The sequence below is a fragment of the Amblyomma maculatum genome, chromosome 1, assembly GCF_055883805.1.
Source record: "Amblyomma maculatum isolate TAMU_Amacu chromosome 1, ASM5588380v1, whole genome shotgun sequence".
NCBI lineage: Eukaryota > Metazoa > Arthropoda > Arachnida > Ixodida > Ixodidae > Amblyomma > Amblyomma maculatum.
The window spans coordinates 341,211,546-341,233,639 of record NC_139344.1 but is presented as its reverse complement, the minus strand read 5'-3'; the positions used below and the strand labels follow the sequence as shown (position 1 = coordinate 341,233,639).

The window sequence follows — 22,094 nt, the reverse complement described above, 5'->3', positions numbered from 1 at the left end:
TCTCTGAAAGTCAGCATCTCCTCGCTGTGCTCGCTTCGTGTATGCGTCATTCCCTGCTGCTCCCTAAAGGTGGTGAGTTATCCGGATGAACTGTACGCGTTTGTGAAGAGTTGTGCGTTTCAGTGTTTTCGTATCGTATTGTCCATACAAAATTATTATGTCGAGCTCACTTTGCCGGTTGTGAGAACTTGCCTCGCGCTTTTCATTGTCCACTTTTTAATTAATTCGTTAATTTTCTGCTCTTTATATTCAGACGGAATCCTGTTCCAATCAACCTTTGTACTTATTCTCGCACTATTTTCTGTATATAAATGATCGGTTATAACATATTGTCACGTGATAGTGACAAGGCCGTAGAGGACAAGCGAAGGGACCAGCGTTGCAATTAAAGTATACTCTTTATTGGACTGACTTGCGCCCACAAAAGAACTCGGCCGATCGGCGGCAACGATAGCAGCGAACATGCTCGGTGGTTGTCGATCTACGAATGCCCGTTGCAATCGGCAGTGCTCAATTTAAAGTCGCCGAAGAAACATATAGATTAACCGGCCAAGAGATACTGGAAAACTCCGGAACATTACGGAAACACTTGCGCTTGCCTGCGATCACTCCAGCTTAATCTCGACTCATCTCAGGCTACAAAGAAAGCGATAAACACGCGTTTCACGATACCAAGCATGAATAAACAAAGAGCACAAAATGGGTCCATGCACCGCAATCACAGTGACAAGGCCGCATACCGGCAGATGTTGAAAAGCAACAAACAAATGTATGGATGGTTCGCGGGAATATACGCCAGTCTGTTGGCCGGGGCACCCCGGCCTCCACAGCCTCGTTTAGCAGATGGCTGTGCGATGCCAGCGAATGTTGGTGAATTCCAGATGGTCTAATGTATTCCAGGGCCCTTCATTACAACCCTTGCTCATTTGACGGCTTAAAGGCTATCAGAAACGTATAATTTGAGGAGTGATTGAGACAAGTGGGAGAAACGCGATGGGCTCGGAAAGATTTCAGTTATCTTAGAATCAGGAATGTCGACATATAATGATAAAAAATAAGTAGAATATTGTGAAGCAAAATATATTTGAAAAGTAGGCGGATCAATCCAGAAATTATAGGTCAAAGTAAAGGTTAATGAAACATGTAGGGGTCTGGCGAAAACAGGGATGCGAACTAATTAAGCACAGGGGACATTCAGAATGTCCAAGAAAAAAAAAAATTGACAGTGAAATACCTACAATAATTATAAGGTAAGCTCGTTTTTCGAAGTCATGAAGGGAGTATATATGTGTTAGATGTGGCCAGTTAAGTACTAAGATATAAACACGTTACGCGGTGTGTGTGTAGACAAGAGGAGCAAGTGACTGAACAACGAGTATTTTCGTGCAAGGGCTGCACCCTACACTTTGTTCAAATCAATGGGGTTGATTCAATCAATTCATCGCGGCTTAATGACAGTGGGAAGGAAAATATACTTCGAACGGATAGAAAACGAAGAATATCTGATTGGTGACTAAAATCATGGCAAGAGTTGCAGTGACTTAACTCCGCCAAGTCAGGATATACAAAGCGAAAGCATTAGTAGTCGTGCATGAGGCAGAATCGTTTCTATGTTGTTGTTCTTGTCGCACCTTCTTCTCAGCCGCCTTACGTAGTCGCTTTGCAAGTCTCTCTTCTCGCCCTTAGCAAGTTTCCATCGCTCGTTTACATCTCGAGCATCAAATTCTATATTGTCTAAAAGGTCTCGATGGGTAGGTTCCAAAATTTAAAGCTAAACCATGCAAAACCATGCAAAATCATGCAAAACGAGCTATCGCTTGTCTAACTGTGTTCAACATAATTGTTAAAATGCTGGCACTTGTTTCTATCACTATCTCTCCCATTCTCAGCGATGATAGCATCGCAGCTCGACTGCCGCGGCGCCCTGACGGCCCCAATGGACTGTTTCTTAACTATATAGTTTCGGATGGAACTTCAAGACTATGTGTTCCTACTTGCATTTGTTCGAGCTTCCCTGCCGTATCCCAGCAGCCAAATGGGCGAAGGCACACATCATAAAAACTTCCTTATTGCGTAGGTACTGCAAATGCGCGCGTGCAGTCAGAGGGCCCACATGTATGAAAATTGTAAATAGGGATATTATGTTGCGACAAGTGGCCAAAGCGAATTCGGCGTACGTTCGTTGGGGATCGTAAAAACAGAAACATTGCCCTTGCTTTCATATACAACAGCAGGTTTGACCTGTTTTCCTTTGTTGTGTTATTACCGTGCGTTTATAGGGGAAAGTTTCATTTCGCCCAGCTGGTGTCCTTGGAAAATACACCACAGGCGCATTCTCTGCTTTTGCGTTATGCACCTATAGGGTTCAGAATACGACTTCGTGAATTGTGAAAAGTGTTGAGAATTATACGATAATTAAGTTCTGTGTGGCATCTCTGTGAAGGCGTAGCGCATAAACTGAGGCGGCTTTGCTGCCTTCACATGACACTCAGTGAAAGAACAGCTAAATTTTTTTTTTCAGCAGGGGACAATTAACGTGAGTAAAGGTCTGACTGTAGGTCAGATGAAGTGTTCTGTAAAACCTGGCTGCTGCTGAAGAGCATGATGATTGGATTCGAGAACTCACTTCTAGAGTGAGGAATGTACTTTCAATTCAATTCAATTCAATTTATTTTCAACTCAAGGTTGAAGGCCCTCAGGCGAAAAAAGCTGTTCTAGAACAACTTGAAGAGTGCCTGAGGGCCCATACACGATATAACCAACGAGGAATATTTTCACGGGACCATGTTTTCCTGTTTGCCTAGCCCATTCGTAGTCCCTCTTCTTGCCAAGCTCCTCTACAAGCATAGTCATAGGCGAGCAGGTTCCCAAAATAGGAGCTCACGAATGAAAAAAATTGCGACCTCAATTGTCACGAAAACATATCTGCTCTTGGCGGGCAGCGCATTTGCTGGCGGCGAAGGGCCTCTTGAAGCAGCCTTGCAACTGATATAGTCTTATGAACGTTATTGCTTTCAGGCAGTTCCAACACAGGGCTCTCCGAGCAAGCCGAATGTACTAGTCGATCAATCAGCACTATGCTGGAGGTGTTCTGGAAGTGCCTCTTCACGATCCTGGTGATTGGGCTTCTGTCGATCCTGGTGCGCTATCTGTGGGAGTTGGTGCTATGGTACAGGCGAAGGGACCTTCCTCCGGGACCTCATGGTTTGCCGTTGGTCGGATACCTGCCCTTCATGCCCAAGGACGGACACCGGGGCATCGAACGTTTGAGGAAGAAATACGGTGCCGTGTTCGGGTGCGTTCTGAACCGCTTGTTCGTTGGTTTATATCCGGACATTTGAAAGCATTGAACTTCTGAGGCGATGCCAGTTTTACTGCGAAAAGCCGTTTTACGGAGCTCGCCTGCGACGGCTTTCATCTCTTGTCGCAGGCAAGGCTGGATCTTGTAAGGACTAAATAAGAGTTTCATTGCACCGGCCACCTTTACACGAGGCCCACTAAGCGGCATTATATTGATCGCTATGTAGCTTATAGCACGGATGCGTGACACTCTCCATACGCAGCTGCAGCGGCGGCGGCGGCAGCGGTGGGGCGGCAGAAATAGCAGAAACTAGCGCATGCGCCGTTTTTAGCGGAAACATATGGCAGTAGTTTTATAACTGCGGGTACATCTGTGCGACAGGAGTACTAAACTCAGTTTTACAAACCTTCTGTAGCTATTACAAAACTGATAACGTTACATCATTGCGTTCCTACGCGCCTGTAGGAACAAAATTATGTATGCGCGCCATTGTGACAGGACCAGGTTGCCCTTATTTTTCGTACGTAACTGATAACTTGTAATTAATTACATTTCTGTGTAATTGTGCAATCCACTGATTACTTTCTTCGAGCAATAATGTTTCGGGGGATTCAGTAATCGATTACAGATAATCAATTACTTCTTTGCTAAAATGGTGATAGGGCCGAGGCTTCCGTGATCATGTGATTGCGCCGAATTGTTCGGTCGCACGATGTGCGAATGGCTGCTGGCATGTTTCGATGACGTCAGGAGCTCCATCACTTTTGACCGAAGAAGTGAACCGGCCTTGCTATATGGACACGAAGCTGCATCTGATGTTAAGAAAAAAAAAGCGCCTACGGACAATTTCTTCACCTTTTCAAAGCCCTTATCTGCAGCGCCTTTTTACAGCGCTTGAAACGAAGAGCGGCGCTTCGTAGCGGACGTAAAAACTGGCATCGAAATATTGATCAAAGTGTTCGTACGGTATAACACCGCCTGTTAATTATAGAGGGAAGATCCCTTCGAGCGTTACAGCAGCGAGATGGATGAAAAAGCCATCTGCGCTCTATGGAAAGGTAAAAGTTTGCTGACTTATTTATTTAATATTCTATATCGGTTCAGCGCATCACTGGTTAAAGCATTCACTTATTGAATCACGGTATACAGGGGCTTGATCCTGGCTATGGCGACCGCGTTTATATTCAGTCAGAGAGCATGGCACTCGTGTATTATGCGGTGTCAGTGTACGTTAAAACAACACAGGTGTTCGAATGATCCCGAGCCCTCCACTAGGGCGAATCTCATAGCCTGAGTCGCCTTGGGACGCGTGGAATTCCTTTTGATTTTCGTGTCAGTTGAAAGGCGACAAATTTTGCCATGAATTCAACCCTTGACGTCGCGTTCATCAAAGAAAAAAATGTCATTCCACTGGCTGCGAGGACGTTTTAGTATTCAGACATCAGGGGCCGTAAAATACGACAAAATCGTGAGGGAACGCGAAGTAGCTTATTATGTGTGCATGCAATTATTTTCATTTGGCCCTTGGAACTTTTGAGTTCTTCTATCTACCTCTAGCTGCGCATCTGCGAGATTATTTTTCAAAAAGCCGACCAGGAGAACACTCTTCATTATAATTTTGTTTTGTGGTAAAAAAAAAAGAAACATACTTTGGGAGCATTATTGCGGTTTAATCTGATTTGTCGGCCAGACCTTACTTGTGTGGTAAGAGTCTTGCTCACTGCGAGTAATTTACCTCATGCGTTACTGCGAGAATGGGCCCGGGTTCGGCTTAATTCCAAGACCTGCAGGCCCGGCCGGGCTCGGGCCTCAAATTTAGGCCCGTGCAGTGCACTAGTCTGGAGTCCTAACCCCTAAGACACAACGGTAGGTTTGGTAGAAATTAAACAACGTGGTAAATTTATCGCCACGGCCAAATATTACCTAGTCTGGAAGAATGAGGTGATCTATTTGGGCCCATTTTATTTGTCATAACCATATAGCTTGCATTTGTAGATCCATTGATGAGTGTTCGTCAGCATTCCATGAAGTTTAGAGGCTTGTTTTTAACCTACACCAGCTACACCACTGGAGTGTCTGGGTTAACACAATTATTCGTTAAAACTAAACAGAAGTACAATACTTCGAATATTGTTTTGCTACACTAGTGTAGCTTTTTTAGGTTAACAAATGTTCTTAATTCCTAAATGTTCTTAAACGAATGTTCTTAATTCGAGAATCGCAACAGGCGTCAGTCTCGGAGGGTTTGAGATAATAGCTCGACAAAACCATGCCAGACTACTGCTATATGCAACCGACAATTCGGCGTGCAAGCGTACAGATATGAACGATTTCCAGCAATGCTGTCTGTATTACTGAATCCTGCCCGCGTCGTTTCACCGATATCTAGTGTCCGCTGTCGTAAGATAATAAAAATATTTTACTATAGATTATTTCCATAACTGAGGCATTGGGCAGTGTTATTCGTCATATCACCTGTGTAAGTTCGTAAGTGGCGCTTTTTTTTTCTGCATTCAAGAGATGGCTATTAAGGAGCTTTCAAGATTACCGAGGGGTTTATTCATTATATCGGTGCCTATAATTCCTCTCTGCAGTAAGGTCTATAGGAAACGCCTAAGTAGGCGTGCTATGGTTACTTAAGGAGTACGCAATGTCGACGCAGTGTATCTATATTGGGGAGAGTGCAGATATCTCCATCGTGTTCGTTTTATAGGGAAAATTTTCTCTCTCTCAGAATGTTAATATTCAAAATATATGGGTGTATACGTGACCCTGATATGCATGTGCCTGTAAGTATAGACGTGAGTGCCTATTTATTGGGGGTATACTCTCGCCACCGTCATTAGTGTTTTTGTGGGGATTTATTATTGCGTCAGAAAATTCTAGTTGTTTCTTTTCAATCGTGTGCGTCCCGGCGTGTTACGTAAAATGCAGAGTAAAGTTTTGAGTAGCTTCATTTATGCAAAATTGTAGGCGTATATCAAATAGTCAAATCTTTCTCCAGCGACTCCTCTCTTCTCATCAGATGACCGAAGTAGCTGAGTTTTTTTTTTAGATTTGATGTTGGGAAAGGTTGAGGGTCGCCGGAGAAGGGGTAGGCAGCGAACGCGATGGTTAGATGGCATCCTCGAGGCACTGCAGATGAAGTTATGTGATGTTAGGAAGATGGTGAGAGACCGGAAAGCGTGGCGTGCAATGGTCCATAGGGACACGAAGAGTCGAACACGACTGAACGACTGAACTGAACTGATCAAATAGTCACGTTACTGCATAACCGGCCTTAGTCAGCATATCTATCGAAGCAGTGTCAAAGTTGAATATTCTATTAGCCAATGGTAAATCATAGTCTAAAGCATTGCTATCGAAACCGAAAATGAGCTAAAGCACGCGCCCTAAAAATCTCAGGTGTCAGAGGTCAAATTAGTGGTCTGACCAGCCGCTCGGGACGCTGGGGGCAGTGGAGTACCTCGGCCGCAGGGTCATATATGGGAGTGTCCGCTCTTTACGTAAGTATATGTTTCTCTGCGGGAGTGCGAGGAGAGATCGACGCAGAGTTCGTGGATCTTCTTCCTCTTGTGAATAAAGTTTTATCAGACTCAGCTCTTTCTCTTGTTCTGAGAAATTCTCTTTGGCAGGTGACTCTCTCACGGCTCAAGGGTGCATAAAAGCTTGTATGGACGCAGGCTCCATCTGGGCTGCCGGTACGCGGTGTTTCTGTGCGACTTTGCCTCTGTGAAGGAGGCACTCTCGCATGACGCGCTGCTCGGCCGACCCGAAGAGTTCCCTCTCAACGTCAACGAGGGCGCGGAAAGTAAGCACGTCAGTACTGTTCCTACTGGGCCCCATGAACGAGTATCTCTCCCGGACTACGTCACTAACGCATGTGTCCTCAATAACTGCAGATATCTTCTTTCCATTCATCAGTTAATGACACACGAAAATGTCAGGGAAATGTATATGATACCGAGCAGTCACACAGAGGCTTATTTGAGATATCCATGTAACGTCCTTTTTTGTAAAAAAAAAAAAAAGGAAAAAATTAGAGACCGGGAGGCAAATCTCACTACACTCCTATTGACCCTTCTTTTAGGCCACACATTTGCATATTGATTTGGTTTCACAGAATTTAACGCCCCACGACTCTGCCTGTGGGGTACGGATACGAATTTTCTGTTATTTTCACTGCCCTAATGCACAATTTGAAAGCGTTTGCCCAGCGCACCTAATTCCAACTTTTAAACTAGCTTGTGCAATGCACCCAGAATTATTTGTTGAAAGGTGTGAAATGTTCAGTGACAATTTTCTGATCTCATATTTTCAACTGTCAGCGTGTTGCCATTGCTATACTCACTTGCATGGATGGATAGCTACTGCTCTACCGTATATCAGACACATTTCCGACAAGTCTTAAAAAGGCGAAATGTTTCTTGGTTCGTCAGTGACGTGAGAGGAACGGCGTCCACAAAACGGTGTTTACAGAAAGTGTATCCTCAAATTACATGATCGGATGTAAGCAAATTACTAACTGAAAATAATTGATTATAAATAGATGATTAAGTAAGTATTTGATAACAGCATAGTACATGAAATTAATACTAGTGTCTTAGCATCCTTTATACTTTCTATGCTAGTGGTAATGCAAGATTAGATAGTAGAAATGACAGTTAACGAAAGAGGTAGATAGTAATAAATAGTAATGTAGCCATGGTGCTTAAGGACAGGGATTATAGGAGTAGCAAAACTGGTAATATAGTGATGATGTTAGTGAAAGGAATTGATAGGGATAGTAATTACAGATAGGGGTACCGATAGATAGGGGTAATATTTCAGTGATGGTAGGTATAATAAGAACAGTACTGGTGATAGCGAAAATAATTTTGATAGTAGTAGCTGATAGCTATGGGGATAGTGTGATTTTTAGTGATAGTAGGGGGTGAGATCTATAGTGATAGTATTAGCGATGAAAGTTAGTGACAAAGAGTGATTATGCATGATACATAAAGGAAATGGAATATCAACGTCAGGGTTCGGTTCTGATTAGGTCGTGGGTTCGAGTGAAGTAAAAGTCACGGGTTCTAATCTGATAAGATGAAGTCCTATAAGCTTGCAGGCCCGAGTTCGATAAAGGCTGAGTCTTACTGCGGGAACACAACAGCGACATGAACACAACACGTTGGCCAACAAGCCCGGAACTTGTTTACCAACAGCTTGTCATACTGCACAAACGTCTGAGAAACATGACAAGTTGCCGGTCTGTTGCCTCGATATGAGAGACTCGATCAACGAAAACTAAATGCAAACTGCGTTCGTCAACCGTCTTTGGCTTGTTCGCCGGTCGAGAGAAACTTCCAGTGACAACACACCAACAAAGTAGGCACTTAGCGGCGAGGGATCGTTTTTTAATACTACCGTGCTGGCAACTGTACTTGAAAAAAAAAAAAAAAAAAAAAAGAAGTTTCTCTTCATCGTTGTGCTTTTGCCATGGTACGGCATCTTGCAAGCAGTCGGGCAGGATGCCATTTATTTACACCAGTTGTGGTGGGCCGCCGTAATCCCCCTCCGCTTCCGTGCGCAGGACTCGCCCACGAAAGAACACACGAGTGGCTACGCTAGAGTAAAGCACTGCACGGTCCTGAATCTAAGGCCCGAGCCCGGCCCAGGGCCGCGGCTTCAGGCCAGGCCCTACTCGGGCTCGTTGAATTAATGGTTTTGCTGAGCCCGATCCGAACCGCAAAACTCGGGGTCAAGTAAGGGCCTGGCCCGGGCCCATTCTCAAGTAGCGCATGAGGTATTACACAGAAAATTAAGTGATGAGGTGCGTTCGCCGGTTGGCTTTTTGAACAGTGATCATGTAGACTCAAAGGGATCATATATAGATGAATTCGGAAGTTACTGGAGGCGTGGAACCATGTACCAAAAGTGTTATTTTTGACCGCACCTTTAGAAACTACTTATCTCTTTCCACTCTTTACCTATCACCTTATGCCAGATAAAATAATTAGAAATGTTTCATTCTACTTTTCACCGCAAAGCTTGTCAAAGGCCCAGCCCTTCGAGCGTGAAAAGTTCTCTCACATTAGCTGACTACAGGAAGAAATGGAGGAAGACTGGTTATTTTGACAGCCTTGCTTGTCTATACAGTAAAAAAAAAAAAAAAAAAGGCAATTTAAAGACAATTTATAGTGTAGTATTTTTAGGTTTGGTATGAAGTAAACATTTATTAAAGCGTCATTATACGGATAAAGTGCACGAACCATGTCCACTGCCTTTGCTTTGCCTGCAGGCATGATAGTGCAGAGTGGACCATCGTGGAGAGAGCAGCGCCGGTTTGCAGTAAGGACTCTCAAGGAACTCTCAGAAACTTTGGAGACATGCATTCACGTAGGTTAAATTATGATAAGTATTCAATTACTTTATGTGTTCTCATTTGCTGTGGACGAGACCGCAGCCCGTGCAAGGCTCGCTTTATGAAGAGATGCTGGTTATGGCTGAAGTGAAATCATTCATAACTGCTCGTGAAATGACACGGAAAAGGAAATTGAATTGTAAAATGTGGGGCCTAACGTCTCGAAGTGGCACACGAGGAGATGAGCGGGTGCCGCAGGGGAGGGCTCCGGATTAGAGGTTCGTCAACGACTAGGGACATAGAACAACACACCGGCGTTTTTGCATTTGGCCTTCGTCGAATGCGTGACCACCTCTGCTGGAATCGAACCTGTGACCTTGATCCACAAAAATAAGTGCATAAATTGCTGCACTTACTTAATGTTACCGAAGAAAGGTCAACACAGAGGAAAACAACGTGGTGTCTTTAGGAGCCAAATAACGTTTCCTTTTGGGTGTTCCTCAATTCGACCAGCGGTCGCGCTGTTTCTATTTTTGCATGCCTAGGAAGGCCAAAATCCTTTGTACGTGTGTGTGAGCATATGCCTGTCCCACCTAGGTCCCACCTATCTCCATACTTTAGTGAGTAGCTTTAATCTGCGCCAAATTCCACACCACTGCAGAAGGAGCTTTCGCACCTTCTGCGCCAACTGTCATCACTCGAGAGCGAACCAGTGTATCCCGCATCGGTGCTGGCGCCCAGCACCTCCAACATAATGACGGCGGTGCTGTATGGCCGGCGGCTTGCCTATGACGACCCCGAACGCGCTAGACTGGACGAGCTTGTAGACCTCGTAGCAACGCTGGTCGCCCAGGTGTCCGCTCTCAATTTTGTTCCCTGGCTTCGCAAGCTGCGGGTCTTCTTCCGCCTGGGACCACATGGGAGACTAAGGGACGCCCTCGTCCGCAGGGACCATTACTCAGAGTAAGTGGTACGCTACCAAGGAAAGAATACATAAAAGTGAAACCGCTTCACGCTCTCTCAAATATAAGGTAAAAAAAAAAAGACACATCAAGAATGCGCTTTTGAGCATTGTTTCGCATGTTACATGGATCACTGGCAGGGTCATACGCAGAGGGCTGGGGTAGAGTTACCATGATCGCTCAAATGGCAATTATATGTGGTCAGAACTCTTGGATGAAGCACCATCAGCTTTTTGTGCTTTGCAGAGCAACGCAGTCGATGGTTTTCCCTATTTCTAAAGAATATAGATTCAGGGGTCGACGTTCGGCTTCTGGATCTTCGCCAGTCACAGCACATAATGAGACAAAAAAACTCTAGATTATTAAAGAGAAGACCTTAAAGATCAAGTTTCTCAGGAATTTGGTGTCGGCGTAGTTGGCCATGAGAGAAAAACCGTGATTGGCCGACGTGATTAATACGTCGCAGCCACGTGACCTTGCTCGGGAAATTTAAACACCTACAACGGCCACGTTAAACGTGACGTCAGGCATGAAATGAAAGATATTTAAACATCACATGTAATATGATTTAAGGATCCTCGACTGTCTCAAATAATTTAACTTTCAGAGTCAAACCTATTTCACTTAGCTAACTGTCAGGAATTTTAGGAAAGGTTCGAACTCAAGATCCTTTTTGTTACTAGCCAGACTACCGACTAGGCCAAGCTAGACACGCTTAAAGGGCTTTTGAACAAGCAAGTTTTATATGTATCATCGCGTACTCATTCATTTCAACTGATATCCTCTTATGCTACCGAGCATGTTTGCAGAAAATAACAATTGCACAAGTAGTGACTAGGCGATCGAGTAACAAAATTTTAATGCAATTTTAAGACGTTGCGCCGAAAATCCGTCGTTGGCATTATGAGGGGAAATTATGAACATGTTTTTGACGTTTCATATCCTGTTTACTTGCGGTGGTATAGTGGCGCCGACATGCGGCTGCCACTGGAATTCTCGCGATTTCATATACGCCGCAGCCACAACAGTTGACGTCCGAGCAGTATAAATTTCTCCTCGTCTCCGATTCACTTGTCAGCGCTAAATCTGTTTCTGTGAAATACAGCTTTGGGGATTCGGCGCTCGATCTCCATTCTGAGGCAGCCTTCACAGTAAGAACTGCGCACCCATCGTTTGATTTCTCTGTGCGGAAGCATCAAATACGATCCACAGGCCGCTATCGCGTTATTTCATAAGGCGGAGCTCAAGTGTTTCTTTATCTTTTCTCATATCAAGGAAATGAGCAGGATCACTTGAAAGGCATACGTTGCAAGCGTGTCTACCTTGACTCCTTGGCAATGGTTCCTCACATTTGTTCTGCCCTTCCACACCCCCTTGCGAGTCCTGTTCATGTATCAAGTACGCCGACACTGCTGCTGCAGATCCTTTGGAGCTTTGGCCATGATCATTGCCCTCTCTCCAAATCTAAAAGCCTTGATTTTAAAAATGTTCATTATCTGTACTTCAGTTATTATCTGCCCTGTTCCCATTTGCATGCTTAGCGAAACCTGGGGCCGTATTCCACGAGCTTTTATTTTTTTTTTTTCGAATTAGTTAGATCCTCCGCGGCATTGGATGAGTGACGAAGCCACTGCATTCAGGCGTTCACGGGAAGCGGCCGGGTCATTAGAGAGATTTAGCTTACCGTGATCCGCGATCCGCCACCGTGGCTCTCTACCGCGCGTGGGCGGAGCGGTCAAGCTGATTGGTCCCGACGCGGCAGGTCTGTGTGCCGACATCCGGTATGTGGCGCCATCTGTCGGCGTCAAGGGGGGTCTAGGCATGCGCAGTGAACGCGCGGTGGCGGATCCCAGTAGCGGATCGCGGATCACGGTAAGCTAAAACTCTCTATTAGCTCATTAGCGACTGCAGTTCAGCATTAGCTGCATGACGCAGTCAGCAGTGTGTCGGCGCATGCGCCGAGAGAAGTCGATTATCGCTGGCGGTGTTGCCAATCTTGCGGTTTCTATTACTAGTCGCTGGCTGCTTCCGTCCGACGAGGCCGTTATGTGATTGGTTTAGTTTAGGGGGTTTAACGTGAAAAAGCGAATCAGGCTGTGAGAGGCCACGTAGTGAAAGGCTCCGGAAATATCGGTCACCTAGCACACTGGCCTAGCTTTTCGCCTCTGTCGAAAAGAGGCCGCCGCGGTCGGGATTCAATCCCGCACCCTTGGGCGCAGTAGTCGAGCGCCCTTAACACTGTACCACTGCGACGGGGCAATGGGAAGAAAAGGGCGTCGTTTATCGATCGAGAGTTCCCTTATTGACTGCACCAATAATATGTAGCAAAATTCCCCGAGTATTGTTCTTTTTTTTTTTTGCTACTGGATATAGTTTTTCTTGCGGCTTAAAAGGGCTCAGTTTATTTTTAACACAACATCGTCGTTGCATGCCGATAATGAATGATAGACAGTGCGTATTAGGCTAAAATTTCCCTCTTGTACATTAAAGGATGTATTTAGGACATTCTTTGCTTTTCTTTTGGTCTTCAAAACAGTGCCATGATCGATTTTCATACGAAGACCTACAAGGAGGGCGTGGTGCGAGACTTCATCGACGCCTTCCTCAGAGAAATGAAGAAGAGGAACCAGGAAAGGTCGACCTTCACGCGTGAGTACAGCGCGGTGTACACCGTGAGTATACAGTACGTTGCCGTGAGCTGTGGGTTTGCATGTATATTAATATTTTGCTTGCCGATTAGTATGCTATAGTTTAAAGTCAAGGCAAACATTTCTGTGCATTACTTTTTTTTTTTGAATTTGAGAGCAATAAAGAAGGTCATATTCGTGCGGCGATTGCTGTGCTACGATTGATTCGATAAGTCTTGGATGCTGAACTTAGACTTTCCCTTAACGTATAGTATCTGGCCAAAAATTGCTTTCGTTTATTTTTGTTTTTCTCAATTCTCTATTCACTTACACAAACGATTAAATAATATTCGCAGAGTGAAACGTGCTATTTTCAAATTAAGTGTTCCTGCAAATGTTTTTGATAATGACACTTCGCTATGGATATCCAAAAAGGAAGACCTTCCTATTCATAGGCTGTCGTAAAAGTGGTCAGGTCTATCGCATCAATAGTGTGTTACTACTGCATTAAATTAACCTTGGCTTGTTGAATATCTATGACTGCCCAACTGATACTGATTCGGCAGTATTCTCCGTTCCGTGTTCCGGTCATTACAGGCGAATGTGTACGCTCCATGTATGCTGTCAAGTATTTTTCGAAACTTTCGACATTTGCCACGGATCAAGCCTGCCTCTTCGCACTACATTTTGTATAGTGTCCCTGTACGTGCTTGTATAAGCGAGAGAGAGAGAAAGAGAGAGTAAACAAATTCGTTGACGTAATTGCGTGGGTGGTGTCCTTAATCAGGGATTCGAATGGCTTCGGCTGCCTCCCAGGCCCATGGCCAGAGTCAAAGCATGCTGCCCGAGCCGTTGAGTAAGTGTTCATCACCAGAAATATGGAAGCAAATTCTCAATTCAAAATATGCGAAGTTCTAGCAATTACGAAATTGCTAAATGAAATTTCTATGTCCTCTAATTTATAACACCAAAATTTGTGGTGCAGCGGTTAGCAGCATACTCTCAAAGGTAATAAAATAAATATTATTTAGGAAGAGAATAAGATTCTGTTGTCAAATTATAGCATTCCATGCAGTCCATAGTAGTGCTGAATATCTACTTGATGGCTTGGGGGGAATACCGTGCTCCTAGAAGGGAGTGCGCTAGAGAACATGCTACTCCCTTTTTACTCCCTTATAAGCTTATTCGTGTTTAGAGTGCAGCTTGCGCTGCTCGAGAGACTCGCGTGTGGGTATACTTCTTGACCTAACCTCGTTTCCTGGCCGAAGAAGCCAGAGTTGCAGTTGTTTTAACGCGGTAGCGTTAAGGAGCTCGTGTCGCAGAAAAGCCGGTGTCGTCGGCGGCGTTGGCCGTGAGCGATAAATCCCGGCATGCACTTCATAAATAAAAAGCAACTTCCATGTGCGGCGCTGCCCCGACACGTGGCGCGCCACTCGCCCCTGACGTTTCGCCGTGCACACTCACGGGTTGTAAAATCAAGCGTCTTTCCTTTCTTTAGATCACTATCTTGGCTCACCCGCTTCTCCCCTTCGGGCCGCGCGGGTACCGGTGCGAGGATGCCCCAATACCCTTGCGTTTAATAAGTTTTCTCGCTCTCTCCCCTTCCAACATCCAGCGTGCGTCACTCGGCCAGTGGTGTTTAGGCGACGCGGCTCCTCTTTCCGCTCACAGCGCGATTGCTAGGTGCAGCGTCCGATGCCGGACGCCTCTGACGTGATCGCTGCGCCGTAGCGCTTCAGGTGGGAAAGCGTCCCCTGCGATGTAATAACGCTATCGCGTTCCACTCTTGAAGGCGAAGCTCAAGCGTCCTCCAAATTTTTACAAAGTCACTAAGCGCTCCCTATCCGTTCTTTTTTACTCCGATAACTCTACCGCAGAAGGCACTATATTTTTCGTCGCAGGCAACGTACTCAGAAGCAACGCGTCTTCCCTCCTGGGCGCTGGGAGCGAGGGTGTGCGCACCTCCCTCGAGTGGCTGCTGCTGACTTGCGCCGCCAAGCCGGAGATGCAGAGCCGCATTCAAGCCGAGATCGACGCCGTGCTGGAAAGGAACGGTGCAGGAGGCGGTTCATGCGTGTCCGTGAGAGACCGTGGTCTGATGCCCTACACGCAGGCCTTCATATGGGAGAGTGCGCGCTATAATCCTGCCAATCCCCTTGGCGTCATGCGATGGTGAGGTGCTTGGTGTTCTTAAATGCAGAGGCTTCTTTGCAGTCATGCCGTCAGCGAGATATCGCAGATGGCCAGATGGTGAAATCAGAAGTTTCAGGGGCAATCACAGCTGGCATAGGACAGGGTTTTAACTGTGTGATGCTCTGCAGTGGATTGGCTGGCGCAGATTTATTACTGCTGCCGGTGATGATAATGACGATCATGATGGCAGTTTCATCAAATGCTCCGCTTGCGATTTGGGCGAGGAGAACAAAAAAGAATTTGCGTCACCGAAAATTACGTTTTGTGCGCACAGGTGACGAGCTCCACCTTAATTAAGTTGGGGAAAGAAAAACAAAAATCTAAATTCGGAATTATCACCTCGTGGAGTATAGTGATTTTGCACTAAAAAAAAACTTTATTCCTATATTTAGGTTTTGGGTCATTCTAAGCCATCAGGTTTATATCACTAGTGTCATGACATCCTGAGACATTCCAAATTTTACCGCATACAATAATGGAAACTTTTGAGCAGGTATAGTCATGAAACATTTTCGGTCATGACAGAATTAGCTAAAACTCGCGGGACGGCGTGAAAGCAATGTAGGTACATGCATTTCGCCATATATTTAAAGATTGAGAACTGTCTGCATATACAGTTATAGACTACTGCTTTTATTAATGCGTAAGCACCAGGTGGGTACGTTTTGAAAGTCGTGTCCTGGTATGTTTTCAAAGTCGTCCAAGGTAGAGTCACGTGCATGGTACCCAAATCTCATGGGGTGCTACGTCATGGTGCGACGTCACAAACCGGAAGCCTCTTCTTTTTCTTTCGCGTCCCTTCTTTTTTCCTTCACAAAGACTGCTTACGCATTCCCCAACGCCGGTGCGGCAGTGATCTCAAACCTTTTTTTTTTCTTTTTTTTTTTTCAGGCGAGCGATCCCCCTATAGTAGCGAAGGAAACCTTGTCAACTCAGCAGTGACATTAGATGTGGTGAGGCTTTGATCCAAGGCCCGATTCTAAAAGACGTCTATATGCACGTGCTGGCAGATCGTCGCAGCATTGGAAGGAATTACATGGTAGAGGAACTAAGCTCTTACTGCGGTGGTGCAGTGGCTAGGATGCTCGCCTTCTGTGCTCAAGGATCCCGGTCGTGGCGGCCGCTTTTCGATCTGGGCGAAAAACAAGGCGCCTGTGTGCTGCGCGATGTCAGTAGACGTTAAAGATCCCCAGGCAGTCGAAATTTACGGAGTCCTCCACTACGGCGTTTCTCATAGCCTAAGTAGCTTTGGGATGTTAAACCCCACAAATCAAACTTAACTTTATCACTGTAAATTCTTTGTCGGCAAGGTGGTTAGGGGCTGAATTTAAGACACTGTCGCACTCAACAAACAGTTTGTGGTCGGCCTGTATCTGAACGGTCGTGTCGTTAGCTATTTTGCGTGACGAACGCACACCCACTCCAGACAATTATGAACAACTCTTGGCTGCTAATGTCTTCTACAGATGCTGTCCTGCTGACGTTTTGTTATTCCCTGTTTTCGTGCGACGGACCCACTCGGTTCTGGTTTCTCATTGTATGGACGTATACGTTTCCAAAAGTACTGCGAATCATGTTACACGCGCGCAGAAGCATGTTTGATATCGTCGAATATCGGTGATCAATCGGTGGAGAGCCTCTTTTGAGGGGCATGGGCGCTTATTTCTTTTTCTTGAGTTCTATCTGATTATAGAGAGCCAACGAAGCAAGCTAGCATGAACTGCCATTGGTCAAACTTCCCTTACACCATTTAAATGAAATAATCGTCATCATCAAAAGCACAAAGAAATGCAACCTCTGCAGATATGAACACGCAAAAGAGAATACAAAAACAAAGACTAGTGCTTAGATTCCGGCTTAGAGCAAGGTCTGTTCACTGTTGGAGGGAACTAGCGCTGGCGCTTTGTCACGTGGTGGTACACAATTTTGCGTATTTGAAGCGGAAGAAGCGGTTATATAACCGCTGCTCGTTTCTTGTGTGCAGCGCCAGCGAAGACGTAAAGATAGGCGGCTACCTCATCCCACAGGGCAGCGTCGTGGTCACCTCACTATGGTCCGTGCATCACGACGCCTCTTTCTGGGGAGACCCGGAAGTCTTCCGACCAGAACGCTTCCTCAGCGACAACAGCACACGAGCCAGCAAGCTGGAAAGACTAATGCCTTTCTCATACGGTAATCCTTCGTCGCACGCCAAATATGGCGGGTGACAAAAAGCTCATTGCCTATAGTTCCCTCTAGGCCTAGGTCACTTTGCAGCTTGATATGCATCACTGCAGTTAACTATTGAATATGCCGCGCAGCGTACCCATGCGGCGTAGTCAGTAGCGTGTCAGTCATCAGGCCCTGTATTCCGAGTTTGCATGATTTTCATAAGTGTCATTTTCACTTTCACCCCGATCATCTGATTGATGGAAACACCGGGGCGAAAACGGCGAAGAGGAGGAGGATGAAAAACATTTATGGCGTCTATCTCTTTCTTCCTGAGTGGAGCCCTCTGTCCACGGCCCCATCTCGTGGATTAATGCTGGTGATAGTGGTCTCAGGTTAAGATAAAGGTTCTCAGTCCAGAGTGCCATTCACTACAGCTATTTTCTGGGCCCGTTCGATCAGTCGGCGCTAGTTGGTTGGCCCGTTGCTGGCCAAGGCTGGTTCCCACGAGAACAGACTGGGAAAATTCATAGAGGAACGGTGCAGGGTAGGGCTGTACGGGCTCAAAGTGAATAATGCTGAGTAGCTCTGTATCGTTGGCAGCTGGGGCATTTCGCTGGGTAGCGCGTGGGAAAGAACAAGTGTTTGTGGTATTTGTTAGGAAAGTACGAGTTTTTAGCTGACACCATGTCTCAGCTTGGGCCTTGGCGAAAACGGGGAAGCGACACTTCTGAAAATGAGGCGGACAGGTAGTGCGGGCCAGTCGTCACTATCCACGGCCTTGGAAGGTTTTCGACCAGTCGCATTTTTTCGCCTAAAGCACTGTCGTGCTTTGCAACCGGAAGTAAATATATAGTCGTCTTAAGTACAAGGAACGCGGGTGCAGCGCCAGTTACCAAATCTGTTTGGAGACGAACTCAGCAAAACTATACAGAATGCATTAAAGAGTGCGCGACTGTTGCACCACCGCTTTGTTCTCTAGCTGATGTGTCAAGTGCACATTATATAGTCCTGGCCGCGCGCTGCACTGACTCTTCTAGTAAAGTGTTGCTATATGATGTGGCGCCTCCTTCTCTTATCCTTCATTCCTTTCCTTGCGACTCGGATTTGCTGTCCTCTGAGAAATGACACAGCTACTATCAAAAATGCTGCGCTGCTTATATATAGTTTTACACGGACAAAGTAACTGGACAAACGCTGAGGTTAAGCGCTTAACCTCAGCGTTTGTCCAGTTCCTTTGTCCGTGTAAAACTAAGCAGCGCAGCATTTGTGAGAAGATGTTCCAACTAGCTCAATCTCAAGCACTTCTTAACAGCTACTATATTTGTTTCCTTTGCTTTTAACTGACCAAGAAGCCCCTGTGCCAAAGATGGTGCATTTCCCAATTAAAAAAAGTCAGACCCGTGCAATCGCATAAAAAAATACCACAAACTGTTCTCTAATTATGCCGTAACGTCAGACTTTTCTATAATTCTGTAGATATCGGTATAGTATTTTCATAGGCTGTAGTTTTGTAGCAATTTTTTTTTCCTTTAATTACAGAAAATTCTGATGTTGCTGCAACAATTTATTTCGTCACAACAGATTCACGCTTAAATATCGCATAGAAATTTGTTATGACAGCAAAAAACTATGTATTTTCGACAGTCCAACCTCCTTCCCCTCCCCCCCCCCCCCCCCCCCCCCCGCCCTTCTTGCCGACCCTCATAGGCCCTACTACCCAGGCTGATCAATAACATCATACGTAGGTGAGTATGTGAACGCGCTAGTTGCCCATTACAGTGTGCGACATAAAATACAGCACCATATATGGCCTCCGATACAGTTTTTGGGTACGTGAACGGCATTGTGACTGCATCTGTACCACGCACCTCCTATACAATGGTCGTCTCTCACAGGCAAGCGGTCCTGCCCTGGAGAAGGGATCGCCAACGTTGAGACGTTCATCTTCTTCACCACCATCCTGCGCCACTTCACCGTTGAACCACCGCCAGGTGTACGGGATCTCTCATTCGAAGAAAAACTCGGCATATCGCTAAGACCCAAGCCCCAGAAGCTGGTCTTCAGGCCGAGGAAAATTTTCAGCCGACCGAACTGCGTCCCTCACCAGGAAAACGATAGGCTTACCGATGAATGCACAGTTTCGTATCAGCAATAACGGAAACTGCACTGGTCCGTAACGTGTCGCAATAAAAAAAAAAATATAAATAATATAATAGAAATATAATATAACTAAAATAGATATAACAAACATAAAAATTTGCATTCCATTCATTCGTAGCGAACTCGAGACGCAGTGGAACGGCAACGCCGAATAGGGGGCTAGGCGAGCTGCCTTCACTTCGTCGCACGCTGCCACCTTGCCTGACCCCATCCGCTTGCCACCGCAGAAGGGAAGAAAAATCCCTTGCCACTTTTCTCTCAGAAAGAAAGAAAGAAAGAAAGAAAGAAAGAAAGAAAGAAAGAAAGAAAGAAAGAAAGAAAGAAAGAAAGGAAGAAAGAAAGAAAGAAAACCACGTGTCCGTCTGATATGTGAGAGAACAGACCACTCTGTTAGAGTGCACAGCACATATCTTGGCAACAGGCACGAGCCGTCGGAGAGCGCTGGCAAGTAACAGGTCTGCCACCGCTTCCGTGGTTTGTGGGCCGCAGCTGTCTTAAGTATTATAGGTTTCTTAACTTTTTATACCAATGCAGCAACTGAGCTCAAGGGACAGAACACTGGCCAAAATACGTCGTAAGATTATGATGGAGATGTAAAAGCCCTTGCCTCAAATAGTACAGATCGACCACTGCGATATCAAAGAAAAGATGCTTTATAATTTTAATTTGCCTTTGAAAATCACATAAAAACTACTCAGGCTCAATCTAACGGAGAAACGCTATTACTTTCGGTGTAGTACCCCACGTGACAACATGTCAGCAAAATATCGCTGATTTTCGTAAGTGCACACTGTTCTTTTTTCTTTTGTCATGATTCATTAATATTTTGCGCTCTCTACACTGCGTCCTTAAATAAAAACCACCCCTCCTTTTACACCAGGAGAGGTATATACTTTCATGTTTTGCCACTAGACGGCGCCACAGTGTTTGTAATTCCGTGAATGAAGCGATGATAGTACTACAGTCAACTATAGATAGTACCCAGTAAAACATTCGTCGACGAGGCGTACGTTATTGTGCCGTAACAGTCTTGAGTGTGAAACTGAAAAGGCGTTAATCTAAGCAAAAAATGTCGAATTTTCTGCTTGGCGAGTGAAATTTATATTTGTTTTCGGTACGTCTTTTTTGTCGACCACCAGTCGTCATCGCAGTCGCTGCTCACGTTTTCCAGCATCGGACTACATAAAAACGGGCGCATGCACTGATCGAAAAATTCTCGGTAAAAATTTTCTACAGCTTTTCTACCAAAACGGTTATGGAATCGAACATTTTAGACATCAATCTTCAAATCGCGCTAAAAAAAATTTGAGACCTGAATTCCAGTGTTCTGTTTCATTAAAATTTTTGCCTCGTTAGAAAGGGCGCTCTTGTTCATGGCAGCCAACAACTGGATCTAGATGAAAAGTTTTTTTTCAGCCTTCCGTGTCACCCTGTAATCATGACAATTCTGACACCACTCTGTCAAATCTAATCTGTCAAACTTAACTAAAATTAATATATATATATATATATATATATATATATATATATATATATATATATATATATATATATATATATATATATATATATATATATATATATATATATATATATATATATATATTAAATTGAAAGCCAACCACGTGGGATCCATGGTTCATTTGGATTCGTGTCCCACCGGCTGCATTTGGTTGCAACTACTTTCTGATCAATTATCTCCATGACCGTATCGTTATTTCATATTGGTCAATAGCAAATAAAATTTCATACGCTTTAACTGTTGTCATTGGCTTTTGGCTCCATTTGTATGTACCCCATAACGAGCCCCTCATTTTCCCGCATTCGTTTGGTGATTCGCGCAACGAGGGCCTCGAATCTGGCAGCCTTGGTGCCATAGGAAGCACAAAAAGGGTCATCATAAAGCTCTCATCCTTACCTTTAGATCACGCTCCACGTGAACCTCACGGTGACACTCGCAAAGCAAGTAGCAGGTTAACGGCAGTTGCCGTCATCATCAATAGAGCACCGAATGCGGAATTTTGTGGAAATTGGTTTCAATCCGTCCGGCAGCATGTGATTGATTTTTATGTTTTCTAATCCATTATCTCCACTATTATGTTATTTCACAATAATCAACATAAAAAAATTCTTTATGCTTTCCTCTGTGTCAGCGGCCGTTGATTCAATTTCTATCATACCAGTTGCGTTACAGTTGAGCAACTCTTCCTGAAGCCATGCTGAAACTCTCTTAGGGTATGTTCGCAGCCAAGATTTCTTTGGTGAAAGCTGCCACAATGTTCTGCAAGAGTTTGCAGTATTTTGATGTAAATGAAATGGGGAAAACTTTTCGTACATATTAAACGTTCTCCCTT

The 22,094-nt window shown here is 45.0% G+C and overlaps 1 protein-coding gene across 1 annotated transcript; it reads left to right on the top strand.

The window, feature by feature from the left end:
- LOC146207593 (cytochrome P450 2J6-like) lies at positions 1 to 20,896 on the top strand. The gene is made up of 9 exons (XM_084588923.1): positions 1 to 72; positions 3,019 to 3,295; positions 6,985 to 7,112; positions 9,585 to 9,682; positions 10,309 to 10,610; positions 13,146 to 13,258; positions 15,138 to 15,408; positions 17,414 to 17,601; positions 19,476 to 20,896. The coding sequence occupies exons 1-9, from the start codon at positions 42 to 44 to the stop codon at positions 19,733 to 19,735; spliced, it is 1,668 nt and encodes a 555-aa protein (XP_084445049.1). The 5' UTR covers positions 1 to 41; the 3' UTR covers positions 19,736 to 20,896.
- The last annotated feature ends 1,198 nt before the right edge of the window (positions 20,897 to 22,094 follow it).